General features: G+C 34.3%; 2 protein-coding genes and 1 long non-coding RNA gene across 7 annotated transcripts; 2 read left to right on the top strand and 1 right to left on the bottom strand.

The window, feature by feature from the left end:
- The first annotated feature begins 3920 nt into the window (after positions 1-3920).
- On the top strand, positions 3921-6166 carry LOC109147281. The gene is made up of 4 exons (XM_019294934.1): positions 3921-4223; positions 4301-4357; positions 5088-5524; positions 5694-6166. Exons 1-4 carry the CDS (start codon positions 3992-3994, stop codon positions 5922-5924), a joined length of 957 nt encoding a protein of 318 aa, XP_019150479.1. The 5' UTR covers positions 3921-3991; the 3' UTR covers positions 5925-6166.
- A 476-nt stretch (positions 6167-6642) lies between these two features.
- Positions 6643-14383, bottom strand: LOC109147283. Of its 4 annotated transcripts, none has more exons than XR_002048624.1 (3): positions 12319-12981; positions 12063-12217; positions 6643-6658 (listed from the first exon to the last, which is right to left on the bottom strand). It is a non-coding gene; the product is annotated as an uncharacterized LOC109147283 (long non-coding RNA). The 4 variants fall into 4 exon arrangements; XR_002048623.1 differs by lacking the exon at positions 6643-6658 and adding an exon at positions 9809-10162; XR_002048622.1 differs by lacking the exon at positions 6643-6658 and adding an exon at positions 14304-14383 and having other exon boundaries at positions 12111-12217; positions 12319-12479.
- LOC109147282 lies at positions 12067-13262 on the top strand. Of its 2 annotated transcripts, XM_019294936.1 has the most exons (3): positions 12067-12128; positions 12159-12236; positions 12981-13262. In XM_019294936.1, exons 1-3 carry the CDS (start codon positions 12119-12121, stop codon positions 13238-13240), a joined length of 348 nt encoding a protein of 115 aa, XP_019150481.1. In that variant the 5' UTR covers positions 12067-12118; the 3' UTR covers positions 13241-13262. The 2 variants fall into 2 exon arrangements, with proteins under 2 accessions (XP_019150481.1, XP_019150480.1); XM_019294935.1 differs by having other exon boundaries at positions 12096-12236.
- Positions 14384-22294: the final 7911 nt, after the last annotated feature.

Raw genomic sequence — 22294 nt, 5'->3', positions numbered from 1 at the left:
GCGGAAGATTTAGAGTTACATACCTTATCTTATGAAGTTGATTTTAATAAGTTGTATCCCAAATGGGAAGCCCTACGAAAAGCAAATCGTAAATTGACTAGTGAGATAGGAATTGTAACCAATGCTAGTAAAGTGTATCAAAATCAAGTAGCTGATAGGGATTTCCTCCTTAAAGATGCAGCTGATCGAGAAGAGAGACTGAAACAGGAGGTACAGACCCTGAAGCAGGAGCTAAGCACCTATAAAAGGCAAATCCAAATGATGAACACAACTTCAACACTTGACCAAATACTTGATTCAGGAAGAAAATCCTCTACAAAATTTGGTATGGGTTTCACCGGGGGTACATCAAAGGACAAAACGGTGTTTTGTCAAAGCGTCAGGACCTGATCTAGTGGATGCTTCAAAAGGTAAAACAGTATTCGTCAAAGCATCAGGACCTGATCCAGTGGACGTCCCTGAATCCAGCTCAGCGAGACAAAACAATGGTATAGTGCGATCAAACAAGCAATTTTATAAACTCTATAACCCTGTGTGTCATTATTGCAGGTTGCGCGGTCATACCAGGCCCGAATGCTACTACTTCTACAAGGAACAAAGAATTGAGAAATTCAGGCACAAGAACATCCGGCCTTTTACAAAACAAATTTGGGTTAAAAAGACTGACTATATTTCTTTTGTCTCATTCCACTCTAAAAGTGCAGGAAGAGAAGAGAAGTGGTTTTTTGACAACGGGTGCTCCCGTCACATGACAGGAAATGTCAAATTTTTTAGTAACGTAAATGCAAGAAAATGTGAAGTTACCTTTGGAGACGGTATTAAAGGCAAAGTCACGGGCATAGGCACACTTAATGTAGTTGGCCTACCTAAGCTAGAAAAAGCATTGCTAGTCAGTGGACTTCACGCAAATCTCATAAGTATAAGTCAACTCTGTGACCAAAACTGGAATGTGTGCTTCACCAAAAATAACTGCAGTGTCCTGGACAAAGCAAATCAATGCGTTATGGAAGGTAAAAGGTCAACTGATAAATTGCTATATTCCAACTAACAATATTTTCTGTTGCAGGTCCAGCATAAATGAAGCTGAGCTATGGCACCAAAAACTAGGGCATCTGAATTATAGATCACTTGATAAACTCATCAAGATAGAGGGTGTTAGCAGTCTACCTTAAATGGAAATTGACTCAACTGGCATATACTGCGCATGTCAAGCGGGAAAGCAGACAAGAGCCAGGAAGACTTGTTTGCCAAACCATTGGAAAATTGAGACTCGAATTGTTACGAGCTGCTCTAGGTGTAACACCCCCGATTTTCTCAACTTTTAAAAACCAGTTAAAGCTTAAGGAAGAGATAAATACTACTCATTAAGATAAAATCAAGCGGAAGCTAATAAACAAGTACGGGAGATGTTATGCCACACCTACACATCTATAGGTGCACAGGCTAAGTCTAAGCAAAACGTCAAAGTCATACTTATAAAAATCCACGGCTCATAGGCCTCAAGTCTAACTAAAACAAGTCACAAGGAGCTACACTAACTAACGATCTGCTAGCGCGCTCTCCAAGATGCTACTCAAACCTGTAAAGCAACATAAAGATAGGGGATGACACGGGGTCAGTGAACATTGCTGGTAACCCATCAATACGCGTTAAATAGCATATATAAATAGTATAAGTCAAAACCATTTTCGAAACGGAATACAGTATATATCATTTCAAAAGCCATAGAGAGAAGTCAACTTCAAAGACTCATTCACACTCTCAAAGGAAAAAGGAAATCAACATCCTTACGACAACAACAAGACAAGAATACCAACAGTAAACAATACAACTCGAGATGTATTCTACTGATCACAAAGTAGAATACATCAAGACATGCTTAATAGCAAAGAGTACACATTCACACATTGGCAACTACATGTCACGAGTTCCAACCTTATGGCTACCCCCGGCCTTATTTCAGTTCCAACCATTACCTCCTAGTGCCACCCTGTACTTCTGAGTCTAACATTTTGCCTCCGATGACCGTCATTCCCACCGCCGACACTCCTATTCACCACCGATCTCTCAGTACACGAGGGTACCATTCAATATCATATCACAAAACCGTCAATCTCATGTGCAAAGCTCAAATAACAAACCACCAATCTCAATCATGGCCACACGAGGACCTCATCGTTACCCAGAAGACTAAGGCCCCATAAACCTTAATCATGCATCAAGCAAACGGTACAACGATTACATACGTTCACATCGTAGGAATAAATCAATAGATCACAACAAAGATATGAAACTATACTGTTGGAAATGTTGTCCAATGTGTTGGTATGCATCATGTACCTGTGACTTGCTCTGCTTTAGCATTTCGTGTCAGTTTCTACTCCTGCTGTTAGGTCTAAGCATGCTCCAGTTTCTGTGTCGTGCGCTCATGAGTCTGTCCCTGTCATTTCTGTACCCCTAGCCAAGTCTTCCCAAAAAGAGAAAGACAAAATCCATATTTCAGGTACTGTTGAGGAGAGGAAATTAAATATGCTTGATGAAGTGGACTTTATTTCTGAGACAAACCAACAAAGAAGGGAGACCATTGTTCCACCCAAAATGACACATTCACGGACTGGTTCTGTTCCAGCAACAGCCTTGACACTAGCCCGGGCTACTCTATGTTTGAGAATGAAAATGTTTTTGTGTTTGATGACCGGCTTACTCAGAGTTATCAATCTGATGATCGGGCTACTCTAACTGCGCCTTCTATACCTATAGCTTCTACACCACATGTTTTTGCACTGGTTTTCTTTTCTGAGACACTGCCTCTGCTCCTGTCTCTGAATCTGGTACAGTGCCTAAGGAACCTTCTACTCTACTTGCACGCCGGCAGATTGTTGCTACGGTTCAGGGTCAATAGCTCAACTTCATACTTCTGTTGCTTCACAACGAGCGACCATCTCCGGTTTGGAGCAGCTCTTAAGTGTGGAATTTCAAGAGATCACTCGCCTAGAATCCATTTTTTTGCTCACAACAAAGCTGTACATCACAGATACTGGGACTGATGATGATGCGATTCAGTTTCAGGCACCCTGACGGCACGCTAGTCTAATCCATTGTCTGATGTTCACAACTTTTTTTGTCATTTATTTGGCAAAAAGGGGGAGATATATGGGATTAAGGGGAGATTGTTTTGGTAAGTTAGAATAAGGGGGGAATACAGTAAGGGGGAGTAGTAATTATGGTTGATATATTGTTTTAACTCTGATTACTGCATATGGTATGTCTTTTGGTACTACTACTCTTCTGGAATATTGTGTGGTAAATCTCTGACTATTATCACTCCCTGATTATGCGATTCACGGTTTATGTCTATTCACAATGAAGCTTTTATTTAGCTTATATCCGTGTATTGTGTGGTTTCTTGGAATAATTCTATTAGTCTGAATCGTGACCAATGTTGCAAAAAACGTTAGGCGCCCCCTAGGCGCCGATTTATTTTTTTTTTAATTTTTTTATTTTATTTTTTTAATTAAAAATAAAATTAAAAATTAAAAATTTTCAAATTTTAGTAATAAAATATAACGTTTCTATAGTTATCTCTTACAAACTATTTACGCCATATATAGTGAGAAGACAAGGTGGGGAGAGAGGATTGAGAATAGAGGCGCTATATTGAGAGGTAGAGGAAGGGAAGAGTTTTATGCCATATATAGTGTTATTAGTAGATGAAGAATAATTTCACCTCATTTTGGGAGTGAAAAATACCCGTCTTCATTCTGATCCAATAAAAAAAAAAACGAGCTGAGGAATAGTTCATATTATCTTTAATGCTTATTCTCAATAGAACATCTGTTTTTGTCCTGTGTGTTTCTTAATATTTAGTCTGAAATCCGGATGGCTGTTGACATTATTACTATTGGCCTTCCAGGAGAAACAATTAACCTCTCACTGGAGAAGATTTGTACAGCCCCTCTCATGGCGTATTAAGTGGATTGAATTGCAAGTCATGCAGCTTCAGTTTCAAGCACGAAAGTATGACAAAGAACTTGCGGGCTACAACCACCAAAACAATTTTCAGTTGGAGGGTGTGAGAACAAAAAGTTTTGGCTCAAAGTCACTTCCACTTTCCAATAACAGACCTAGAAGTAAGGTTCTAAAAAGAAAGAAAAGAAAAAGAGTCGAAGATACTGAGGACACAGCAATATATATGTCTCGCCACAATTTGTTTTCTTACTATGGTAAAAGAAATTTTCTTTATCCCCTTCCTTCTTCTGCCTTGTGTTTCAAGTTGTGACATGATGTTTGTATGTCGCAGAACGTAAAAAATCTTTTGTTGATGGTACTTCTCTTGATGATGACTGTGGCCCTACAGGTGCGGAATTCTTTTTTTGATTATTTAATTGTGTTGTTTTCATGCATATGAAATCAGAGTTTTCATTTTTACTTTGTTTTCACATTTTTTTTCTGCAATTAGGGAGACCTTGCCTGAATGAAATTCACCAAGTTTTCACTAATTGGAAATAGAAAGGACATAAAGATAAGAAGGGCAGTTAGCCTTCATTATCCCCCCTCCCCAAAATAAAACTGCCTAGTTAGGAGGAGTTTTACTCAGTTACTATAGTCTATAGCTGATCCACAGTTACCTCTTAGCAATCTTTGTTGCTTCTTCTCATGAGGCCTTTCCAATCTTGAATAGGAGAATCTGACCTTGGACTTGGATTGTACTTTGGGGCAAGTTTTACCTTTGTGGCTGTTTTTAGTGTTCAAAACAAATATCTTCTAAAAGGATTAGATGATGAGTAACAAGCTATCCCTTTTTTCCATTTGCAAACAATCAAAATTCCGTTCACCTAGGTCTTGTTTGTAGAGTGTAAGAAGACCTACTGTGTTATGTTTAGACTACTATACGGTGTAAGAAGCTCCTGAGCTTCTTGGCCTTTCAGTAATATGATATGCTGTATTGCATTTTCATTGATGTTTCCAGGTCCCAACAAATTCCATTTATATTTTAGATGCGGAGATCAATTTTTTTAGGTTTTTTTTTTTCAATGAAGTTCATTCTCTCCAATTTATAATTTTTAAAATCAGATTTTATTCTGCAGCAATTCCCATTGAAAAGGAAAATGGCAATCATGGATTTGGGGCTAACGGTGAACATCTATGGTTTGGGTCCAGAGGTGAACATAATTCCTCTGAACAAATACTCCGTAAGATTGGTGTTTTGCAATCACAAGTTAGCCAGCTTAGAAGTAGAGTTGACAAGGTATTGAGTGAAAATGCAGGGAAGTTTTCTAGCACTGATAACTTGAGCTTGTTTTTACCCTGCAATGCTTTGAGCAGCTCTTCTCGAAATCCTTCATCTCCAAAGAGTGGGGGCAAAATGGCTGTAGGGTCTTCTCTGGCATCTCAGCTTATTTCTGACTATAACACCGGAGATATGATTGCACCTCAAGGTGCCATTTCAACTCGAGGAGATGGTACAAGCATCCCTGATGTGATTGAAAGTACAAGCCAATCTCTTATTGGTGGCATAAGCAATGTAAGTATATTATCCTTGGCCTGCCATTATTCTCCCAGACTTTGAGCTACCATCACAGTAACTTTTTCACCAGATAAAATGAATTAACTGTGAAGAAACCTTTTACTCGGTCTATATATAAACATTAATATCATCACTTATGAACCACAGTTTATTTGCATCTATGCAGGGTGAAGGTGACATTCTAATCGACAATAAAAGGATGAGTAATCTAGAGGAGGTCATGATTCATCAAGTAGAAAACTCTTGCGTGCCTCCCGCTGTTGGAGAACCTGAGCTGCCGGTAGAAGTTCAACCAGCTCCAAAAATCCGCTCGCTTTCCAAGCTTTCTTCATCCAAGATCAAGAAGAAGAAGACCAGGAGAAAGGCTCGAAGGTGGAGCCGCAGATCCTCCACTTAACTTCTTCTATTCCACCCATACAAGGCTCCTTGAAATATTTGTCCATCCTTGTCTTTTCTGCAGGGAGCATAGAAATTTTTGTATATGCTGTTTGGAAATGCATCACCTCATACATGCTACTCTCTATGTTATTTCTGTTTGAATGTTTTATACTTTTATATGCTTGATTGGTCCATGTAGCATTATAGATTTGAAAAGTGGCCTATGATTTCATTATAAAGGTTCTTATTCTCAGTTTCTCACACTTTTTCTTGGAGGGGATTTAAGGTTGTTTTTCTTTCATTAGTTCTCTCCTTTGCCTTTCATCTCTCTTTTTCCACAACTAACAAATGCTGGCTAAGTCACAGTTTTCAGGCAATCAGTTCTCTTTCAAACCCAAATTACTACATGAGCTGCAACACACCCTATATATCATATCATAATTTGGGGCAGCCATTCCTACATATACCCAATTCAAGATGAAATGGTGTGTGTGTGTGTGTATATATATATATATATATATATACATATATATATATATATATATATATATATAGAGAGAGAGAGAGAGAGAAAAGAATTGAGGGTAGATGACAGACCAAAGAAGCAGCTGAGAAGGCGCTTTCACTCCCACATTTTTGAAGGCATCTGCAACTCGATTGCCGCCTTCATAAATATGTTGCATTTAGCGCTGCACCTAGACCAAGAGTTGCAAGGGAGAATCATGTAAACCACACACCAGAGTTGCAAATCACCTGATGCACAACATTTTGATACAATCAGTTCAACCTAATAAAAGGACTGCTAAATGTTCTGCATAATTCTTAGTGAACCATTGCAGATTATATTCACATAAGCATAAACAAGACACTAAAAACTCGTACATTTTGTACAATTCTTGGTCAGTTAGTCCTCTGTCCCAGATTATTTACATATGCGTAAAGACTAAGAATTTAGTCCTATGTCCTAGATTATTTACATATGTGTAGAGACAATCTCCTTGGGACCCGGAGATACCTGTTTCCACCATTAATGGGGTTGCCTTTGAAGCCCCATAACATTAATCTTGGACATGGCACATATTAAACTTTGGACATGGCACATATTAAACTTTGGGCATTGTTTAGGCAAATAAGAGACGCACCAATCCATGTACAAAATACAAATGTCAATACTATATGGTAACATAGTCAAAACTATACACCTTTTTACTCACAACCTTATAAGCATCCCTCAAGCTCGAGAAAAAGGTGACAATGAACCATGTCAGATAGTAGATTTTTCAAGTAATATGCATTTCTAGAATCTCAAAGGGTGATTATGATAATGAAGATATATTATATGCAACCTTTGACCCAATTTTATTTGTCCCATAAAACATAAAATGACAAAACGTAAGTCTTAAATGATTTTCCTCTGTCATTTAAATGAAACATTTGACTCTCTTTGTTGTTAGGTCAATTGAAAAGCAAACTTTTATGATGCACGTATACGCCTAGAAATGAGACGACCAATACAGACAGAGATGGCCAAGTACATCAATTAAACAGAGAGTCAGAGACTGTAAGAAATGAATTATCGAAGGCGTCATATTTGGAAACTCAACTGCAAAAAAAAACATCGTGTTATTACATTTCCACCCAAATAATAGAAACTAGAATTTATAAGAAAATTCATTTATGTAAAATTTCTAATTGTCTTTGCCTTCTTTAGTAATGAATTAATTAAATGCCAATAAAAAAAGGTAAGAAAAATTACCATATGTGCTTTTTTTTTTTTTTATCATCGAAGAATTAATTAAAATCCATAAAAAGGTGGTGGGGCCCACTCACAAATCCTTTCAAGTTCATTTTGCCAGAAAGTGTAAGAGCATCATATATATTCGGCTTATTCGCTATACATCAGACTAACCTAGCCTCACTCAAAGTGTAGAATACACATCTCAGTCATTTAAACAGTTGTGGAACTGGATAGCATGGAAAATGTGGTAGTATCTATATGGAACACCCTTTGATGCTGTGATAAATTGGTAAATTTATTTACTTACTTTAATGGCAGAGATGGGTGCTAGAAAAGGAAGATAATCTATGGAGTATATTATTATTATTAGACAGAAGGCCTAAAAGAAAAGTCCAGTCATGCATGCATTTCACTAAATTTGAGTAAGAGGTTAAAGAAAGGATTTGATGGAAATTGAAATATATAGGAAAAATTGATAGATAAGGATTGGAATGAAATACAAGCAGGGCACAATAAGATAAAATTTGGGATTTTTCGAATGAAACTAAAGTGGTATTTGGACGGGTACGTTTATACCCTATTTGATTCCAATTTACCATGTTTGTTTGCCTACTTTTGCTACCCTACTATCGGATTCAAATCCTTTCGTAATCATAAAAAGCAATCCTCTTCCTTTCCCCTACTTTAGAACATTGGAATAAAAAATGACGAAGGAAAAAAGTAAAATGGTCATCCTCCATGTATCCAACATGAAATTTTCATATATATAAAAAATTTATTTTGATTCCACCATGTTTGAATATACTTCTAATAATAATAAAAATCACTCCTCTTTTCCTCCCCTACTATTGGATTTGATTCCAATGTAATACTCATTGGAAGGTGTAATACTCATTTGGTTCTTTTTTATTTACTCTTTGCAAAGTTTAGTAAAAACGTTTTACTTGTAATCTATTCAGATCATGCCATAAGCATTAACTATTGAGGCAAACAGGCAGAGACCAAACGTAAAAGACAAAACCTATCCTTTTCCCCCAAACATAATGCCTTTCAAATTTGACTCACCAAGACCAAATATAAGACTTTGGAGGAAATTAATATAATTTCCATTTGATATACTGGCCCATATAAATGTGTGCAGATTTGCTTTAGGCAGAATACACTAAACGGTACTGCTATCAATTACTGCCGCACACAGCAGCTGTTAACCTACGCAGCTGTTTTCAGATTCATCTTAAGTTTTCGGGATTAATATTTTTTTTGTCTTTGGATTATTTAAGATAGGCTCATACATTCTTCAGGGTTGAAAGAAAAGTTCTTGAGTTGAAGAATTCTTCAGAACTTGAAAATCATCACCATCGAATCCAATGGGCAGAGAAGGGCCGTGTTGTCATTGCCGGATTACCTGTGAGTACTTTTTGTAACATCTTTACTACTGCCACCCTCAAAAGAAAAATTGAGGGGTCCTTTACTAACTTGAAAAAATTGAGGATTTTCTAAAAAATTGGAGAAATTGAGAGTGGAAAAAATAAAAATTGGAAAACTCGTTTACTAAATTTATGCTTCCAAAGGCTTATTCCACCTCCATTCTCCAACTTTGTATAGAGTTTTGGAGAACTTCTATTTGCATGTTTCCAAATGGAGGAACGGAGGTAATGTGGGTGAATAGTGTTGGGTTTTGGGACGTTTGCATTTCGAATCCTGTTGGGCACATTTGTGGTTTCTTTGTTCTTTTCCATTTCGTTGTTTGTTCTGTTGTGCACATTCGCGTCTCTTTTGCATTTCTTTACTCCTTTTGTTTCATTATTATTAATTATTATTATTATTATTATTATTATTATTATTCTTTGCTCATTATTATTATTATTATTATTATTATTATTATTATTATTATTATTATTATTATTATTATTATTATTATTATTATTATTATTATTATTGTTGTTGTTGTTGTTGTTGTAGAAATGTACGAATGCTATATGAGATGATTGTATTTAATGAAAAAAAAAATTAGAGAAATAAAAAATTGAAAAAATAAGGAATAAAAATTAAAAAACTGGAGAAATAGAAAACTGGAAGAATGGAGAAGGAAAACTGGAGAGATGGAAAATTGGAAATGGAAAAACAGAGAAATGAAGTAAACGACCCCTGAATTTCTATTTTGCCCTTCCATTTTAGGATTTGGAGAGAAATACTGATGGAATGACCTTAGTATCCATGTATTGAAGGTGAAAATTTGCATGAGAGAATAGTAGTCAATACCTCATTTTCTTAATTTCTTTCTATTTCTCAAATAGAAAATGACAATTTTTTTTAATGATGAGTTGCAGAATTATACTATAATTTTTTTTACCTGTCTAGCTTTAGAGGGAAAATCTGTGTGGGTGTCTAAATAAGCTTCACTTTGCATCAAACAAACATACTACTCAAGGGAAGACAAGACAACAAGTTTTCCCCTAGGAATTTCTTCTGAGTCTTCATCCCTTGTAGTAGATGTATCTATGTGATTCAACAATTACCTAAAATTAGTGTTATCAAGATCTATATGCTCTCACTGTCCCATTAAAGTTGACCAACTTATGTTTTTAATCCATCCCAAATTCCTTCACCTACCTCTAATCCTCATAATTTCAAATTACTCTGAAATAACATTTTAAATTATTCAAAGCAAATACTATATTGATTCCATTATGTTGAAATAATAAATTGAATGTATTCTCCATGAGGAAAGCTGAACAATGATCTAAATCATAGAATTAAGGTTTGTTGGGTGAAGTGGATAAGTGTCATAGGCCTTTTATGTGGCTCTGAAGTTGAATGGAAAGTTATGCAGCACAACAATTAGGGTTTATGTTAATTGCATTGAATGCTGACTGTCAAAGGAGCAAAATGTTCATAATGTGATCTTTATGGAAATGAGAATACTAAGATGTATCTATGGAGGATTTACTTGGGGTGACATATACAAAAATGAAATGCAAATTCAAACATTTCAATTAATTTAGTGTCAAAGAGTAGAGCAACTTAGACTCTATTCTGTCTTTAAAGATACACTCAGCATAAAAAATGTATTGTATTCAATTGGAGCTAGAAATGGAAATTGCACCCATACCCAGCAATCCAGCATATACTCAGATGGGTATAGGTACAGGACTAATTAAGGGGATGGCGGCCATTATTGGGAATTTTTAGGCACCTTTACAGAATACCTAGTTATTTTATCCACATATTCACACTCTTGACGCTACCTAGTTCACAAAATTATAATATATTAATATATACATTTATATAATAATTATGATTTTTATATTAAATTATATTTTTATTTTTATAGCATCTATAGTATAAGAATCATAATATGAGATATTAAAAAAGAGTGGATATTAGGTCTGTAAAGATTGCTTGATATTTATAAGTCAATAGTTTTCTAGTAGTTTGTAAAAGAAGATTGCTTGATTAAACAAGGGTAAAGTCCTTTCTTTGTTGGCTTTCTTCATTACTGACCAATGTTTTAAAACAATTGGTCACTGTCACATCAAGGCAATCTCTGGCCAAGCTTAGCTCTCACTACCTCTCAGCCACTGCCCTCATTGGTGGAGGCACAAGGCAGAGATGCATTAGATGATGGAGAGGTTCAAGACAGCCACAGTAGTATAGCAGACCTGAAGTATGATTGTTATCCTTGGATTTGATATTTATTAAGATCTAAGTCTTTCCATTTCCAAAAATCACTTTCATTTAAATCAAGAAGGAAGAGGCTGGTTGCTAATGAGGCTACACATAGAGGTAGATTTTGATCCAAGTCATGTGATCTATAGCTACAAGCAAATGAACTACTTGTTCACTGTTGGAAATTGGAATGATAATTCTTATTCAAAGCATGTTTATGGTATGGGTAAAGGGGGAAGGTAACAGGGGATATAGAGGTTTAGATGATATTGGAAGGAGTATACTAAATTTTAACTAAGTAGGAAGATGGATATGGAATTGGAGGAAGGTTTAGCTAGCTTGAATTCTTTCTTTTCCAGTGAAATTAATACCATAACATTCTTTGCATGCCTTCTCCTGTTCTCCAAGTTAATATATGCAATAATTCATGTTTCACTGATTTTATATAAAAAGGTTTGTTTCACAATTGACAACCTTCCTGATCTAGACATTTTTACTTCTTTTGTTTTTCCTATTATCTTCATATTATATAAGTTAATTATTGTTTAATCAATAGTTCATAATCAGTATCAATTGTAAAAACTCAAAATCCATGACATGAAACAGATACTCCACTTTGGAGAGTAGGACCAGAAGAAAAGCCAGTCCTGTGCAATGCATGTGGATCAAGATGGAGGTTAAGGGGAAATCTCAATGATTATGTTCCAAAACATGGAATTAGAGATGCAAGTGGTAATATTCACAAATTACCTTCCAAGAGGCATGCTGTCAGAATCACCTCTCAGCAAAAGTTGAGAGCAGGAAAAATGCCTAAAGGAAGTGATCTGCGTCCCACCTCTCCTAAAGAGGGGGAATTTAGCATTTCAAGCTCAGAATCTTCAGTACCATCTCCAGTGAATTGCATGCTAACACAAGGAACAGAAGGTACATTAATATTTTTTTCAATAAAATAAAATAAAAGAGATAGAGAATACGAGCAACAAAAATGTAGTACTTGAATACTTACTGCCAAAACTGCATATCAAAGTAATGCTGTTGTTCTCAAGTCATAGACAAAATTGAAGCGAGTCCATGAAGCATATAGGATTGCGTTTCTCTTTATAGGATAAACTTCTCTTTCCTAATTTGCATTAAGGGCAAGTCTCTGAATATCAAAAGGAAATATGACTGCAAAAGTAAAATCAGAATTTAAGAAAATCTACACAAATATTTCAGCTTCTTATTGCTTTTCACAATCATCTTTATCCAAATTGAATGCATAGGATGGGTTTAATAAGGGATAGTTTCTAAAATATGCACAGACTAGTCTCAATTAGCAACAATGGATCAATCTTTAAATATCTATTATTGAATGACAATTTTAATATTACAATAATAGCATGTATCAGTTTTCCATTAGTTTCTCCAGTTTCCATCTTAGGAAGAGATATTAAAACATGTTCTTTCATTTGCCTTACCATGTATATAATATCAAAACTTTAACAAAACCAATAAACAATTGAAATGTGCTATGCTTGTTAGTGTTTTGTTAGTGTTATTTCAAGTTTATGCCTCAATTTGCAATTATTGAAAAATCCAGCTGAATATTTACTACCAATCCATACTCAGTCCACCATAAAAAGAAAGTTGATTAACACTTTATTCCTTTATATATGCTGATTTTTGCAGTTTGCCTCTCTGGAGAAGCAGACCAATGGCCTGTCTGGTATCCTAAAAATGTTACCAGAAGGAAAAGATCAAATCTCCAAAAACAACCTTCATCATTAATTGATACTCTCCATTTGCAACTTTATCAAATTCAACAAGATTTGGAGGGTGAAAACAAATCTGAAGAAGAAGATATTCTAGTATATAATAAGTGGCAATGTATTCCAGATAGTGATATTGGTCTTGGAAGTATGCTGCTCAAGCCACCAGCTGCTCCTTGAAAGTCTCTTATAGCTTGTAATATGTTTCATGCTCAACAGGGATTCTGATTATTAGGAATTATAATCTTGAACTTAAACGTTATCAAAGCTGTTTTAATTTCTTGTTATATAGACTTTCAGATAAAAAGTAATATACTAGAGTATGTCATGTCACTATTAAATCAATGATATGCACAGATATTGCACAAATGTTGCACAGATGTTGTTCATTTAGCTCCCTGCTATTTGTGATTGAAGAACATCAAAGCAATTGAAGTTGACTTATGTTTATTAGTGAAATAGATAGATGATATATCATTTATTGCTTTGTCAAGTAAGACACCAATGTTTGATGTTTCCACCTTTTAAAGTAAAAATTACTTGAATCCTGTATGAGAAAGCCTGCTCCTAAACCATACAGGAAGAGAATAAAATTCTAGATACCAAAGCCAATTCTTTTACATGGTCACACTGCACCCTGTATAGAAACAGAAAGTACTACTGAACTACTCTAGATTCCAACAATTTGATCAACCCAAGTTAACTCATGAATAAGCTAAGCCAAATCAATCCTCAAATAGTTTTTCACCAAGCTCAGTCAAAGACTAAGCAGCCAGCAACCCAGCATCTCAGTCCTTGATTCTAATCCATTGGACTCAAAGAAACTACAAAACAGCACTTTCATGGCCATCATATCAAGAAGAGGATAAAACCTAAGGCTATGAAGCATTCTAATTATTGTCATAGCACATAACCTTGCTAAACCAGCTCCAAAGGATTCCTTGTTTGAATATGCAATTTAGCATTCCAAAAATATCCTTATATTTCAATTTCAGTGAATAAACTTGAGTTCTTAGAGATCACTAAAGCATAAATTATAGGATTTTCAAGAGAAGTCTTAGATTAATCGCGTGTTAAACCTCACTCGCCCTGCTCTATTTCTTTGCCTTGACGCTAGAGTGACTGAAGAACACAATATTTGAAGTATGATTCATGTGTCAAGCAAGAAATCATTCCACAATACATAAGAAATCAGCAATTCTTTAACAAATAATACATTGGAGAAGCATATAAATTATAATACCTGAGAAACGCGAGAGTTCCGAGAAAAGAATACTTCATCCTTAGAGAAGAATTTGCCGAGAGCGGAAGACTGAAGAACAATATGTACTTATAACTTATGTAGTATGTACTGGGTTGGACCTTTGGCTTGGGCCATTGATGGCAGCCTCTTTCTCAAATATTGTTTTTTAAATTCTATTAAATAATACTCTGTAAATATATATATATATATATATATATATATATATATATATATATATATATATATTAAATGTAAACGTATAAAAATGTGAATTTTTTACATTTATACACCTCAAAAAATCAACTATTAAAAATAGAAAGTAAAAAAAGAAAATCTTGTAATTTCATAGTTTGACTAAATAAGTGTTACCAAACCAGGATTTTTTTTCTTTACTGTAAGGTATAATAATATTCATTTAAAATATATCCACGTTTAACATGTCTAATCTTAAAAAATAAAATTTTCATAAATTAGGCATTACCAGCGAACAGTAAATCAAGTAAAGTATGAAAAAGAATGTGATTTCAATTTAGTACGACATGGTTGGGAAATGACATCTCTAGTTATAAAATAAGCTGTCATATTCACAAATTGTTTGACAAATAAAAAACTAATATCTCATCGATTTTTACCATACAAAAAATAAATAAAAATTAGGCGATAGTCAAATGTATGTAAGTTGCGTGGGATAATGTTATAGTGCATTATATGGAAGCATATAAGTCAACGAGTAGTTAATTGACTTATGAGAAGAAATGTAATTAAGTGACCTCTACTTGACTTGTGTCTGAGTGTGTACGTGTAATGGAACACTAGTGAAATATTCATATAACACATCTATCAATAACAAACTAAAACAATAGATATATTGCAAGAGAAGTATTTCAACAAAATCATAGGTTTCAGGTACTTGATCGATCATGTTTCAATAAGAGTTTTAGGTTGTGAATTATTATTTTTTTTGTTTGTTTAGTACTACTGACTCTGTTAATGATAGCCAGCTAAAAATAATACATTAGAAGAGTAGCTATTTGTGTTAATTCAAATGTTTCCGGTCCTCTCCCTCATCCTACAAACTTAAAATTGAATTAAAATTAATACTTATATTAACTTATGGAAAGAAAATAGTACATGCATTATTACCTGTTTAACAATAAATACAAAATAATTGGGAAAAAATAGAAATAGCACAATTAGTTGTTTGATTTTGTAATTCGTGACATCTCATGGGATATTCGACAGTACAGGTTCATTGGTTTACACGGATGGAATATGGTCCAAAAGATTTTTAGTTTAAATTGTTTTTTAAGGTATTGTTTAGTACATATACTAAGGGCCTTCAATAAAATTAAATTGTTTATCTTATTTTGCCCAAAGTATAAGATACTATAGCTTAGGGATGGGAAATTCGGTTCGGGTACCCGAACCGAACCGAATCAAACCGGTTCGGTTTGATTTCTACTCGAAAAACCGATCGGTATTAGTTTAAGTGAAACCGATCGGTTCGGTTAAAAACCGAACCGAACCGATAACCCGATCGGTTTTTTAAATAAAAAAATATATATATTATATATAATAATTAATAAACTAAAATACTAAAATTCTAATAATCTAAAATATCTAATACTCAGAACTCAGAATACATCTAAGTTCTAACCCTAATTCCTCTCATCAACACTCACCCGGTCACCCCTCGCTCTCTCGCCCTCCGCCACCGCGCCCCTCCGCCACCGCGCCACGGCTCTGCCATAGACTCGTCACTCAGAGTCTCAGTCTCTCAAACCGTAGTTGAAGAGTGAAACCTGAAGATTGAAGAACACCCGCGACCAAGGTAATGTTTGGCTTTTCTATTTTATATTTTTTAATTTTATAGTTTATAGTTTATACTTTATACTTTATAGTTTATACATTTTCTCGATTTCTTATTTCAATTTGAATAGTCTTGAATTTTGAATTAGGGCTTTTATTTAGACTTAGTGTTCTAGAATTTCAAGTTCATTATGTTAAGTTGTAATGTTGTATATCAATTTCATTAGGTTTAGTAAACACTTTATTTCAATTTTATTTAGACTTAATCCCATTCCAGTTCACTGTCCAGTGAACTGGAATTTAATTCCATAAATTCCAGTTCACTGGAATACTCTTCCTAAATTCCAGTTCACTGGACAGTGAACTGGAATGGGATTAATTCCAGTTCGAACTGAAAGTGTTATATGCTTACATTCCAAAGTTTATTAGGACTCCAGTCACTTACAGTCCCGTTTACATTTCAAATGGATGATTCTTTATCTTCGCATCAGGAAAACATTCCAAGTGACACTCCAAGTAGCATTCCAACTGAGCCAATTGAAGAATCGATGGGACAAAAAAGAAAACGTACAACCAGTGGACGTCCACCGAAACCAAGTGCTCCAAGGTCCGAGGTACGGAATCACTTTACTAAATTAGAGGACAACAAGGATAAATGTAAATGTAATTACTGCTTTAAAGAATTTAAGTGTCCAACAACGAGTGGCACTAGTAGTTTGAAATCACATAATCATCGATGTGCTGCATTTAAGGATCATCTTGATAGTGCAACCCAAAAAAATCTAACAATACATGAAGAAGCAAGTGTTGTTAAAGGTGGTAGTAGTCAGCTTGTGGCGGTTGGGTTTAATCAAGAGGCTTGTAGGAGGGCAACTGTTAAGATGATTATTTTAGATGAATTGCCATTTTGTTTTGTGGATGGGGATGGGTCTAAACAATTCTGTAGTGTTGCTTGTCCAAAGTTTATTATCTCTTCACGAAGAACAATCACAAGAGACGTAGTTGAATTGTTCATGAAAGAAAAAGCTTTATTGAAGAGTGTGATTAGTGAGTCAAGGGTTTCTTTAACTACTGATATATGGACTGCAAGTACTACTACTGTCAGTTATATGGTTATCACTGCTCATTATGTTGATTGATTGGGGTATTACCAAAGTTTTTACTATCACAATTGACAATGCATCTGCTAGTGATAGTGCACTTAGGATTTTCAAAACTAAAGTGAGGTGTTGGAGAGAGGATCCTTTGGTACTGGGTGGAGAGTTTTTGCATGTGCGTTGTTGTGCACATATTTTAAATTTGATTGTGAAGGATGGTTTGGCAGCGGTGGGTAATAGTGTGGTTAGTGTTCGTAATGCAATGAAGTATGTGAGATCATCCAGTTCTAGATTTCAAGCATTTCAAATTCGTGCAGAGCAAGATAACCTAAGCAGAGGGAGTTTGATTTTGGATTGCAATACTAGATGGAATTCTACTTACGGACTTACCTCATGTTGACTGCAGCTTTCAAGTATAAGGCAGCATTTGATCGAATGGCTAATGAAGACAAGTTGTATGATGCTTACTTTAAAGAGGATGAAAATGGAAAGAGAAGGGTTGGGCCGCCATCATCAATTGATTGGGAGAATGTTCGGCGATTGGTACAATTTTTAAAAATCTTTTATGATGCCACTTTGTCTTTTTCTTCATACAAAACTGTGACATCTAGTCATTGTTTTGATGATATATGCACAATTGAAGTTAATTTGAATGTTTTCAGTACTAGTAAAGATGTGAAATGAGTGGCATGGCTTTGGAAATGAAGAAAAAGTTTTATAAGTATTGGGAGGGGTCTGAGATAAATAAATTGTTGATTGTTAGTAGTGTGTTGGATCCAAGGAGCAAGATGAGTTTTGTGACAATTTGTTTTGAAAAATTGTATGGCAAAGATACACCAAAGTGTAGTGAAATGAAAGAAGCAGTAGTGGATGTCATGCATAAGTTGTATGAGGTATACAGTGCATTTTATGCTAAACCAAGTGCAACTACAAGTCAAAGTGGTGGTGGAAGTGAAAGTGGATGTGAGAGTGTAATTCAATCTTGTGTGACTAGTGAATTGGTTTTAAATGTTGGTGATGTTGCACCGGTTGGGAGTATTTTTAACACGTATGCCACCAATTTGGTATGTGAAAAAGGAGATGTGCAACAAACATCAAATGAGTTGGATATATACTTGATGGAAAAGATTGAAATGCCAGCTCCTAATAGATTGGGTATGCAATTTGATATTTTTTCATGGTGGAGGAAAGAAAGTATGAAATTCCCAATCTTGTCACAAATGGCACGTGATGTTCTTGCAATTCCAGTTTCTAGTGTTGCATCAGAGTCTGCCTTTAGCACTTCAGGCCGTATTTTAGACCAATATCGGAGTTCTTTGACACCGTATATGGTAGAGGCATTGATTTTGACCCAAGATTGGTTGCGGTCTTCACTCCAATCTGATGCAACAGTAAGCCTGGCTCAGATATTAGAAGAAACTCAGTTTATGGATATGCTTGCAGAAGGTAATTGACAATTCTATATTTTATTATGAATTTATGTATAATATATACTATATTAGTTTATGCTTCAATATTTTATTATTTTAACTTCTTTTTGAACCTTTTGTTTTGTTGTACAGAGATTCGCAAATCAGCAGGGCAATTTCATATTGATCTGTGATGATGGATGAACAATTTATCAACATATGAGTTTGGAATTTGGATTACTATGTTGATTGTGTTTAATTAGACTTTGGATTTGGGTTATTTGATGTTTTATGTTTGTAATCTTTAAACATTGGATTTGAAGTTTGAACTATGTTATGTTTCATGTTTGTAATGTTTGAACTTTGAACTTTGAACTTTGGATTCTAAGTATGTGATGTTTTGGTAATTAGATTGCTATTAGTACGTTTAAACTTTGAATTGTTATTTTGTTATATAACGTTTAGATTTTAGATGTGGCTTTTGTGAATAGTATTGTTTGGTAGTATGTTTTGAAAATTAGGAAATGTTGAAATTTGGGGATTATAAAGTCTTAAATCCGAACCGAAGTCCGAACCGAATTAAAATCGAACCGATTGAAACCGAACCGAAGCTGAACCGAACTATAATATTAAACCGAATGGTTTGACTTTTCTAAAACCGAAAAACCGAAACCAAAAAAAACCAAACCGAAGACCGAAGTGCCCAGCCCTACTATAGCTTTACCAAATAAATTGTCAAAGGGGGAGATTGTAAGTGTACAAATTTTGTGCATATTAAACCTTGGTTGGCTAATTTATTTATTTTATTTTAATTAGATTTAAGCTAGACTAAAATCCTTTTTGGACCACTTCCTATAAACTAATATTAATTTGAATGGCTACAATTTATTGGTTGGTTGAGAATGGAAGTCAGCATTGCGCATGGAATGGAGCTTTCAAACAAAACATGTGGGTGTGGTTAATTGAAGATTTTGGAATGCTTTTTATGTGGATCATGTGATTGGGTGAGCTTTACTATAAAAGGAAGACATCTTCTTTTGGAAAGTTACTGATTTTGAGAATTCTATATTGAGAGAAATGAATCTACATTACAAAGCTATCTTATTAAATCTATTCTATAATATTAATTCTTGTGGGATTAAATCTGAGCTACACAGTCAGTACCTGGAACAGTTGAAGCTTCGCTTGAAGATTGTTATGACATGCGCGGTTCAGCCCTGAGTAGGTGTTAGGAAGGGTTGTGGTAGTAACGGCTGATAGCCATTTGTACTTACCTATTGTATAACTCCTTGGTGAACATCTATAGTGGATTGGGCAGACGTGGGTTGCCCCACAGGCGTAAAAGAAGCGCTCCGAACTGCGTAACAATTCTCTTGTGTTCTTGTTTTATTTTACGCTCTCTATTTCAGTTATTTACTTTTGATTAAATAACCTACTTAATGAACGTAATTATTGCGTAATATAAAACCCTTTTTCAAAATCATAAAATATATACAGAATATAATGTACTTGTTTATGTTCTACAAACCCTAGCTTAAGAATGTCAGATACTTAATACATGTATGGTGATCAAGTAAAGTAGCTTTGATGATGGCGATAAAGGGAGTGTGACAATGGGTGATGAGAACTGAGAGAATAGTAAAAATAGATTACGAGAACAGAGAGAATGGTAATGGAGACAGTGTTGATGAGAACTGAGAGAATGGTGAAAATGGATTACGAAAACAACGAGAATAGGCGATGAAGAAGCTTGTGTGGGAAGCTTGATCGTTTGTAAACCCGCGAAAAAGAAAATGGCGACTTGTAGTCGCGTTGTAAATTTTATTATATATGTATACTAGTATTTGCACCCGTGCGATGCACGGCCATAGATAATAATAATAATAATAATAATAATAATAATAATAATAATAATAATAATAATAATAATAATAATAATAATAATAATAATAAACAATATAATGTAATAATAATAATTAAAAAATAAAGAAAAAATGGAATTTAGCAAATTGTATTACACATTAATGAAAACATCTTTGTATACGGTATTCTTAGTCGTATTTTAAGTATATTTTTTTTCTATCTTTAACCCATTATACAAAATTCTGTACCAAGTTTTATTTCTTCACTAAAATAATTTGTTTTTTTTTTTTACATAAATTAAGACTTTGTAATATAACTTTAAATATTTTAATATAAAATGTAATTATAATGTAAAATATTATTTTATTTCGTATATCAGATTTTACACTAAAAGAAATATTTTTCATATGTTCTTACAGCTAATTTTTCATCTCCTACCCATTACATCAATATTATTTTATAATATTAAATTAACAAATATAGTACTTAATATAATAAATTCTTGGCATAAGCTTTATTTCTTTCATTTTTTTTCTAAATAATCCGGCCCAAAACGCATTAATGTAGCCTTTAACCCGAACCCAATAAAACGTTTTCTCTTAACATTAAGACCATCTCTAACCCTCTACATCAATTTCTGCAACAGATTTTACACACAAAAATAAAAAATAAAAAATAAAAAAATCTCAGTATATTTTTACATCAAATTTCTCTCTCTCCAACCCATTACACAAAGTTTTATTTCTTCACTAAAATAATTTATTTTTTCATAAATTAAGACTTTGTATTATAACTTCAAATATTTTAATATAAAATATAACTGTAATGTAAATATTATTCTATTCCACAATAATAAATCATTCAACATCCATTACACCCATTACATTTAATTAAAATAGAGATGCAGTGCCTCTGAAGATTATTACCTCTTCATTAAATAGCTAAATAATTAAATGTAACTTGCTTAAAACAATTACACAATTGTATTTTTTGCTCTAAATTTTTTTTAAAATTTTTTTTGTCCATAATCATTTAAGACAGTTACACAATAATAAACTGTAACTTGCCTAAAACAGTTACACGAATTTTCCACTCTAAACTTTGCAGCTCTCATTCTCTCTCCTGTCGCTTAGGGTTTTCATCTCCAACTAACCTGTGATCAGGCTCGACTTGTACTCCAACCTTCCATCCGTAATCACCGATACCAGTCCTCAAACGAAGCTCTTCTTCTCAAGTATGTTCCTTTTTATGTAGCTTATGGGTTTCATCTTCTTCCTTCCTCTCCCAGATTTTCGAGTTCAATAGCCGGCTAGACCTCATATCTTCCCTACACGCTACACATATACCGATACACACTACGTTGTATTGCAAATATACAGGTTCCTCTCCCTTCAAATGCAAAAACGCGATAATCAGATGCCGAATAAGATGAGTGGGCCAAAAACAGAAAACCTAGCACATACTCTCTGCTAGAAAACATTGCCGGCATAAAAAAAAAAAATTGAAGATAAGTTTAATTTAATGCCTTACTATAATTTGTTTTTAAATAATTATCCTATTGTAGGTTGGGGCAAATGAGATAACAATCTGATGTCACTGTTTTCCAGGAATCAAAGAATTTGTATGTTATGTTTTCATGATTTATTTGAGAGTGTATATATTGATTTAACAATCTATTTGCTTCTATAAATTCAGGATTCAAAGGAGCAGGAGTTGCTCCAGTTTGATTTTAGGTTGGATTACAACATCTCCTAATCAAATCTTGTGATGGGGAATATACCCCGGGTACAGGCTCCCCGTACACTCCGTGCTC

This window comes from Ipomoea nil, unplaced genomic scaffold (assembly GCF_001879475.1).
Source record: "Ipomoea nil cultivar Tokyo-kokei standard unplaced genomic scaffold, Asagao_1.1 scaffold1978, whole genome shotgun sequence".
Taxonomy (NCBI): Eukaryota; Viridiplantae; Streptophyta; class Magnoliopsida; order Solanales; family Convolvulaceae; genus Ipomoea; species Ipomoea nil.
Note: the sequence above shows the minus strand (reverse complement) of the source record. Positions and strands in the feature narration are given on the sequence as shown.